Here is an 8,879-nt window from a genome sequence, read left to right on the forward strand (position 1 = left end):
AGTTTCTTTCTGAATCTAATGTCTGGCCCTTCTAAACCAGGAGTCCTCTATCCACCTGTGAGAAAACCAAAACAAAACACCATCATTCAGGCAACATAAGCTCAACACATTGGGGTGAACTGACCTTGCTAACAGGGTTCGAAACAGAAAACAAAACAAAACAAAAACAACAACAAAAACAACCAAAGCCACCCCCCCACCACTGACATGTCTACATTTGACTTATAGAAACTCTCATTTTGTCAAAAGAAAGCTCAGTTAGACCATAACTGCTTTTTTTTCTTTCAATTTTTATTGAACACAAGTATTCTGACAGAATGCAAAGTCAAAATTCTCAGTTAGTACTCAGTATTTACACCAGTGAGAATGGAAACAAAGGTGGTGCTGATGTTTCACTTGGTAAAAAGTTTTATAACAAGAGAGAAGGCCCCCGAAGTACAGAATGCTGGGTAGGGATGTTAATGGAGGTTTGAAAACCGCCATCCAGACAGACAGCCTAGGATGAAAACCTGGGATGTGGGAGGTTCCATAGAAAAGTGTGAAAATAGAGTTCCACGTCAAAGCTGCTCTATATACACTGTGGCCCTTCAGGATTGGAGACCTGTCCGTGGCACCTGAGTGCCTCCCGCAGAACTTGGCCAAGCCGGTCTTCATGTGAATACATATGTATGGCACATACACATATAGACACATCGACACGGAAACTGGTGGAGTTGATCCCTCCTTCCAAAAATTAAAAAAGCAAAATTATAAGCTTTTATCTCTTAACATAAAAGATAGAAGATCTTGAGAATAAAGTGACTCCCTCTTTGATTTTAGAGGAAGCATTGCTCTTTAAAAATAAAAAAGAAAAGAAAAAGATACGGAAGGCTCACGCATGCGGAGACAAACATATGTGTAAAAGCAAGAGCGGCAGACGGAAGTGTGGGCAGTCTTGGGTTCCAGCTCGTGGTGGGCCAGGGTTCTGGGGGGTCAGCTGCCCTGGGCCAGGTTATCTGAGGGCTGACTGTACTTCTGTCTCTTCCTCACCAACAGAACCAAAATTAGTTTGCCTAACCACACCCACTTAGAGTGAAATACATGGTGTCTCCGGGTCTCCAGGAAGTATCACATGGCCTGGACCTAGGAGGTCAAGGCATTAAAATCACAAGATAAGGAATCGATTCTACCGAACAGCCTGGCAACCCAAGAGCTGGCCCCTCCCCACCAGGCCCTCCCTGCCTCAGGCGCCCACCTCTCCCATTCTGCCCAGTGCACGCTAAGAGCTGTCTCCATGCTACTTGGTCCTGAAGGCCTGTGCATTTGAACTCTAGATCTGTGCAGACCCTAGAATCAAAGGGGCCAGGACTGTGTATTCTGGGATCCTCCATTTCCATCCCCAGGAGCTGAGAAAATGCAAAATAACCCCACATTTAGCAAATGACAAGACCATTATTTTTCACAGTTTGAAATTATAATCTAGCATTGCCACTGATCAGACTGCAGAAGTGTCAGAACCTTGCGGGGAGTGGCCCACAGAGCGGACGCGGAGGCAGCCTTGCCACCCCGGGCCTCACACTGCTTGTACCTTGGGAAAGGAACGCATGCCGGAAGAGGACCAATTTCTGTTGATTTAGCATCCTCTTCATGACCATCATCATCATCTTTATTTTATTTTCTTTGTTTAAAGGCTTCGATTCCTTTTAAGAGTTATTTTTGTTTCCTGAATGTTTTTCTGAACTATCTGCTATACCTTCCACAACCAAACTATGTTGAAGTTTTATTTCAATACTATGACAAAAACACGTTTCACACTAAAATATTCACGCATCCACAGTGCACAAGCTTGCAGTTCTAAAGTAGAATGAGAAACAAAAGCAAAATTTCTATACAAAGGGCTGGCTTTTCCCTTCTCCCCCCTCCCATCCCCCTTAAAGTTTCTGTATTTTTCCCCCACTTGGTTTCCAATCCAGGAAAGTTGTGTTATGACTCCAGACAGTAGTTTTTTTTTTTTCTTTGTTTCTACAAATGCTGCCTAAAATGAACAGAAGGCCGATGTTACTTGACTTCAACAGATTTCCAAAAAAAGACACTAATTCCCTGAAGCACACATGCTCTTCCGCTCAAATCTAGATTCTGGGCTCAAAAGGAAATGGGATGTATATATTTTATTTGGCTTTCTACAAAAAGGGGATGTTTGGGGTATAAATGTGTGTTCACCAAGACCAGCCCCAACTATACAATCTTCTCTGCTTCATTCAACAAAGCCTAAGGAGTCCTTCAAAAGGAAGGGTGAGAACGCCTGGGAGGCAGATCCTTTGTCACAGATACAGGCAGGTGGCAGCTAATCAGAAAGTGGTCTAACCCCCAAAGAAAACACAAAAAGAACTGAAAATAGAAAGGCAAAACCATTCCAATGAGATGGATTTTCACCTGAGCTGAACACAGGCAAAAACTGCAAATCAGAAAAGGGGGTAGAACCACTGTAAACAATCATCTTTTGTAAAGTCACCCTGTGCTAAAGCAAGCCCACGAGGATCCTACCTACCTCTAGGCGGTATTTGTAACTCTAAAAAAGAAGAGAAAAACAAAAACAACAACAACAACAAAAAGCAGCTATTTTACATGGACATTTAAACACAACCGAAGTCAAACATTTGTCAACCTGTAAACACTGGAAAACAAAGTTGGCAGAAAGGAAGGGAGGAAACCAACACAAACAACAAAACAACAGCCAAAGGAAAAGAAAGCAAAAGAAGTCCGAATACTGCAAATTGAGATCTACCCCCAGAAGCTGCAATTTGGCATTTTTCCTACAAAACAAGAGTCTACGTGGGAACTGAATTCAGCTAGAAAGGTGACACACTTTGCATACTGAACAAATACAAAGTGAACAGAAATGATAACTTATTTATGAGGTTTTACAGAGTTCGAACTCGACTGAAAGTATAAAAATAAACTGTGGACTTTGTTCATTCGGTTAGTCTCAGTGCCTGAAAGTATTTCTCTGAAACTGGTCTGTGCCAATCGGTAACACCAAGTGTGGTCTTTCTGAACCTAGATTTTTTTTTTCCCTTAGCTTCCTAGATTCTTAATTTGGGGTCCTTTTGTTTGATTTTTAAATGGTTTCAGGGAACGGAGTGTCCTAGTTTGGCTGTGGGTTTAACCTTTTGGTCTCATTTTCTTACAAGTGAGTGTGCAACAAAGGAGCCCTTTCTATAAACCTACAAAAAGGAGATCCCATGTTTATCTGTTTAGTTTTTTTTTTTTTAAAGGCAAAAGACACTAGAGGAATGAGACTGTGTGTGTGTGTGTGTGTGCGCGCGCACGTGTGTGTGGTATTGGAAATGCTCTGGTGAAGCTGCTGTGTCACTTTTTATTTTGATTTCTGCTCGTTGCTCATCACCCATCATGCTTTGCTCTCATTCTCCTTTGTTTGTGTGGCGTCGTTGGGGACCGTCTTGACTTCGGCTGGCGCTGGCTTTGTTTCTGACTCCTGGGACTCCGACTTTGCTTCTACAGGGCCCTTCCTGCAGAGAATCAGGAAAACAGCAAGGCTGAGACCCTGGTTTGCAGACATCTCCCCCCTTCTGCCAGGCCCTGGTTGGGGGTGGGGGCAGTTCCAGCCCTTGTCTCCAACCCTGGAGGCATGTTGGAATGACTTGGGAGCTCTAAGAATCACTGATGCCTGGGCTGTGTCCCTGAAAATCCTGGACACAGTGACTTCTGAAAGCACCCCAGGTGATTCTAATGTGCAGCCTAAGCTCAGAAGCCCGAGTCCTTCCTGTTAGAGCAGCCTACCTTGATGTTGGGGCTGTTTTGACTTGGGGCAGGGGAATAGGGTGGTTAAGGCAGCCTGTTCTTCACCTTGACAAGCTGCTTAGAGCCCCTTAACTTGCTCTAAGTAATGTGTGCTGCACTGGGTTCCCCATAGTGGTTCCAGGTCCTCCTCTGCCCCTCACCCACCTCCGCCACCACCTCTTTGGCTTGTCCCTCCCCTACCCCCACTCCGTGCTGTTTAAGGATGATACCTGTATGGTGACCTGGGTTGGGTGAGAAAATACTGTTACAGAGGCATTTGGTATTCGGGAGTTCCTAGTCTTCCCAGATACTCTAAGGGCAGCAGAAACCTGAGTGAATGGTGGTGGGGGGGTGGGCAGCTCAGCCAGTGTGTGATGAAGCTGCTGACAGCATTCTCCCTGTGCATCGGCCTTGGGAGGCTACTTTCTTCTTTTTGCATAATGGTGCCTTTCGGAGGGAGGGACTTAGCCTGGTTCTGGGTGACACTGACTGGGCCCCGGGGTGGCAGATAAGGGCACCTTGGCCTCCTAGCACCTTCCAAGCTGTGCTCATCAGTGGCCCACTGCAAAGCACCCCCAGGGAAAACAGAAGCACTGCTAGGATGATAAGGATAAAACATAATTAACATGGCCTAATTAGAGAGCAGGAAGTGCTCCGTTCAGGGAGCCCTGCTGCCTGCCCCTGTTACTGCCTCATCCCAGCCCCTTGGTTGACAGTTGGCTGCGAGAAGCCCTGGGTGAGGCTGAGGACACATCTAACAAGGAGGACACAGCACAGCACAAACGCACACCACCACAGGACACAACCTGACGACAGCAGACAGAGAGAGGCCGTACTCGGTCTTTGCTGGTGCAGGCGAAACAGAGCTGTCTGCAGTGGAAGGAGCAAGCTCAGGGGCTTGTCCACTGGCCCCAGCGGCGGGAGCAGGAGAGCCCAGGGCTGCAAAAACATCCTTTGCAAGGTCAATATCTGGGGTCTTGAAGTTCCCTTCGTCCATTTTAAAGTCCTCGCCCTGGGAAGGGTTTGTGGCGCTGACGGAGGCAGCCTCGCTCTTCGGGCTAGCGGGGGCTGTGGCTGCCTCAGGTGGGCTCTTCGCAGCGCCGGGCTGGGTGGGCTCCGGGTCCGGGCCTTTGGTGCTGGGAGCCTCCTGCTTGGCCTGGGGGGCTTCTGTGGCAGGGGCGGCTGCTGCTGCTAGGGGACTGGCTGCTCCAGCGGGGGTGGGGGTTGGTGCGGGGGTCGGCTTGCTGGCCGCAGGGGCCTTAGAGGCCTCCCCCGCACTGGCTGGGGTGCTTGGGCTGAGGACAGCTCCTTGATTGGCCAGGACACTAGAAGACAAATTGCTGGCAGGAGCTGAGGTCGGGGTATCACTCAGGTCAACAAGGGGCGCAACCTTAGGGGCTGAAGCTGGGGGCGGGGAGGAGGCAGCAATGCTGGGCCCCTTGGAAGGGGTGGCCTGCCCAGCGGGCACAGAATTTGAGTCCGGCGCGGCCGTGGCCGGCGGGGCAATACTGGAAGTCAGGGTGGTGGTCTCACTGGTGGGGCTGTTCTGTGCAGTGGCAAAGGTTTCGGTGATAGTGTCAGAGTTAGTGGTGACAGTGGTGACAGAAGGCAGCATGTCCTCGACAGTGGCTGTGGTGTCGGCAGGCAGCCTGTGGGAAGGACAGAAAGTAGAAGAGAATAGACAATGAAGCTGAGACGTGACAGAGAAGCTGGGCAGGAGGGCTGAAGCCAAGGAGAGGGGCCATGGGTAGGCATGCAGTCACGCACGGGCAGGAACAAAGGCCCACAGAGAAACGAGCACGCTGAGAGGAAGTACAGCCCAGGCGGGCATCAGAGGACACAGGAGACGACAAAGAACATGGCAGTCTCAAAGGGACCTGCTAGCCTTTCCTCCCTGCTGATGGCCCTCCAGCTCTCTGCGCAGGGCTCCGGTCACCTACAGACCTGTCTGGGGCTTTCTCATGCCTGCCCTAGATTTCCACTTTAGGAGAGGCAGCTTCAGTGCAGTGTCTCCCTGCTATCGGCTTCCAGGGCCCCAGAGCACCATGGCCCCGCTATCCTGCAGGGCTTCCCAGGCCAGTGATGGGGAAAGTCAGGAATAAGCAGATGACAAGTGTTCCAATGGCTCCTAAGAGCCGTGGGTTCTTCCAGCCATGGATTTTATGGACCTGTGAAACTCTGTTCCCTTAAACCCTTAAGATGGTTGATAGACAGGCAGGTGGGCAGGCAGGCACAGCTGGTCAGGGCCTCTGGAGGATCCTGAGGCTTCGGAGTGGACGAGGGCCAGGAAACTTTACCAGGTAGGTCCCCAACTTCTGTGGCACAAGGGGTTCTGTAAGGGCACCCAGTCACCCCAAATAGAACCAAAAATGCCCTCTGATGAAAGTGGGAGGGACCAGGCATTTCCTAGCCAAGTAGGTCTTCTGGCCAAGGGCTTCAAAACCTTGGCCTGCCATGTTTGGCTGGGAACTGAGTGGGAAGCATGGCAAGTGGGGGGTAGGGTGGCGAGGTGGGTTGTGCACTCTACTTAGGAGGTGTCAGCCCCTCTCTGCCCACATACTCGGGCTCTGTCAGCGGCGTGGTCTCATTGGGTTCTGTGTGTTTCCCTCCGTCATGGTTTGGGGTCCGTTCTTCCTCAGTTCGAACCTCCACGATGGGCTCCTTAGATTCATCTTTCCTGTGGACAGAGTTCAGCTGGTGAGATCAGGGGCCATTGTGGGTATTCCCAAGGAAAGCAGCTATGACTCAGGGTACCTAGGCCTACCTAGTCCAAGCTGGCCAGGTGGGCATCTAGAGCCAGATACAAGCATCTGTGTCTCAGACTGACCCTTGATAGCTGTGGGACCTTCAGTATCTGATGTAATCACCCAGTAACTTGGGGCAAATAATCACATATACCTCACTAGTTATGAAAATTAAATGTGATAATGCATGTGAAGTGTTTAGCACAATATCTTGTAGATAAGTGCTCAAACAGACACACATATACACATATGGATACACTTGTAAGTAGGTAGATGTATGTGCACATGTGTACACATGTATATGGTGCCTGGCATGAAATGGGATTAAAGAAATTATTTTCTTGCTCCCTCCTTTCTTAGCCTGCCCAAGCTGTGCCCCACTGGGTGACCATCTTCAAATGTTCTCGCTAACTGGCTCAGTATCTGTTTCTGCACAGATGCTGTTGGAGGAACACTATCTGGATCATCAGCTAAATGAGGATAGAAATTTTATCTGTTTCATACCCTGTTGTAACCTAGAGCCTGGGAACAGTGCCTTGAACTAGCTGCTTGGTAAATATTTGCTTAGTGATGAATGAATGAATGAATGAATGGGAGCAAGGTGAGTGTGTCCCCAAGTGCTGATCCCTCTGCCATAGCTCCTTTCCAGGTCCTTTACTCTGACAAGGCCCCTGCTTGGAGTATCTCAGGGATTTCCTAACTTTCATGAGATTCTAATATGCTGGATGTGGGTTGGGCCCAAGAGTCTGCTTTTCAAAAAGATGGCTCCCAAGCCTGACCCAAGACTGTGTTTGCAGGGGCTTTTCTCTGATGCTTTTTGCCCCTCAGTGTTTCCAAGTGGAGAAGGTGAAGCTGAGGGAGAGGTCACTACAGGGCTCAGCGGATGGCTTGGGGGTGGCACCACTGCTGGGCTCCTGGGCTAGGGCAGATCCCAGACCTTGGCAGGGCGGCAGGTCTGCACTCACGAGAAGGCCGCCTTGCCCTCCTCCATGTCCTTGCCCTTGGCTCCAGGCCCAGCTTTTCCACACAGATTGACGGCGATGCACATAAGCAGGCCACACTTGTTCAGGAAGTAGCAGGTGATGTCCACGACCACCAGGAGCAGCACAAAGATGACAATGAGGATGCCCACGATGGCCCCGGTGCTCAGTCCTGAGGTGGGGCTGCCATTGGCTTAAGTGGGAGAAAGACGGCCAGTGGTTAACAGACTGAGATGGAGCCCGTTGACCCTACAAGCAACAGCCCCTGGGGGTCGGGTAGGGCTTAGAGTTCAAAGCCATGGCATTCATGCCCAGAGTGACTCCTTCCTTGGGGCCCTTCTATACCCTGGTATTGAGGCAACAGGCTGTCTCTGTCTTCCAGATGGAGGGATGATAGCTCCATCTTATCAAGGGGACAGGAGCACGGAGCTCCTTCAAGTCAAGATGAGAGTGGGGCCTGAAGATGAATCTCCAATCCAGCCCTTGACTTCTGAGCCTCCCCTGTACCCATGCACAAGCTGGCCTCCTGGTGAGTCCTGGGAGCAGACGGAGCCCAGCCACAGGCAGTGTCTGAGGAGCCTGGATAAAGACATGGTGGAGGGCACTACTGTGTGTCCCCCCTAGACCAGGGCAAAAGGCTTTGCACTGTAGGCAGAGAGTGACTGCTGGGTTTCAGGATGGGCTGTGGCTCTGGGAATAGTGAGGGTCAGGGTTCCCTGGGCTTCCATGGGGCTGGTGAAGGCCCAATGGCATGTGGATACACTCCCTCCCCCCTTTAGGAATAACTCCAAAGAGCCCAACACTGTAGTACACTGGGCTTATGGTTCACACTTTTGTTCTGTATCCCAGGAGGACAAATGGAGCTCATGTGACTCTGGAGGCATGGAAGACTCCTGGGCCTGTTTTTTTTTTTTAAGTGAAGGGTCTGGGAATACTCACCATCTGGGAGCCTGGCATGCTTGGATCAGACTTCAGGAAAATCAGCAGGCTCACCCAGAGCTGCACACTCACACACCCAGGCACGCTCACATGCAGGACAGACACCCACAGATGGACACATTCTCACATCCCAGCAGCACCTGGACCCTGGTTCCATTTCTGGCTGGACTCACTCTGAAAGACTCAGGCCCTCTGTCTAGCTCCCTGGTGTTCGTCTACGGTCCCCTGGGCTCATTGATGCTATCACAAAAGCCCCCATACTCTGTTCCTTGCATGGCCATGACTGATGTTAGTTGCTTTGGATGGAACTACTGACCTCTTGGTGGTTCCGGTCAGTGTCTGGGAGGCAATGGGGATGTGGGAAGCAAGAACTCACACAGAGCTCTGCCTATAAGTCAGTGTAGAAATAATGACCCTAAACTGAAATATGGGCACT

General features: G+C 50.1%; 1 protein-coding gene across 34 annotated transcripts in view; it reads right to left on the minus strand.

The window, feature by feature from the left end:
- Window positions 1–270: 270 nt before the first annotated feature.
- Window positions 271–8,879, minus strand: part of Ncam1 (neural cell adhesion molecule 1) — a 65,503-nt gene continuing 56,894 nt past the window's right edge. For 16 of the 34 annotated variants that reach the window (XM_048795882.1, XM_048795881.1, XM_048795880.1 and 13 more), the window contains 4 exons: window positions 7,490–7,697; window positions 6,341–6,457; window positions 4,617–5,429; window positions 271–3,509 (listed from right to left, as the gene is read on the minus strand). In XM_048795882.1, coding sequence (XP_048651839.1) covers window positions 3,389–3,509; window positions 4,617–5,429; window positions 6,341–6,457; window positions 7,490–7,697 — 1,259 coding nt within the window. In that variant the 3' untranslated portion in view covers window positions 271–3,388. The remainder of the gene's footprint in view (window positions 3,510–4,616; window positions 5,430–6,340; window positions 6,458–7,489; window positions 7,698–8,879) is intronic. The other 18 variants (XM_048795891.1, XM_048795890.1, XM_048795889.1 and 15 more) reach the window with 2 other exon arrangements.

Source organism: Marmota marmota, unplaced genomic scaffold, assembly GCF_001458135.2.
Source record: "Marmota marmota marmota unplaced genomic scaffold, marMar, whole genome shotgun sequence".
NCBI lineage: Eukaryota > Metazoa > Chordata > Mammalia > Rodentia > Sciuridae > Marmota > Marmota marmota.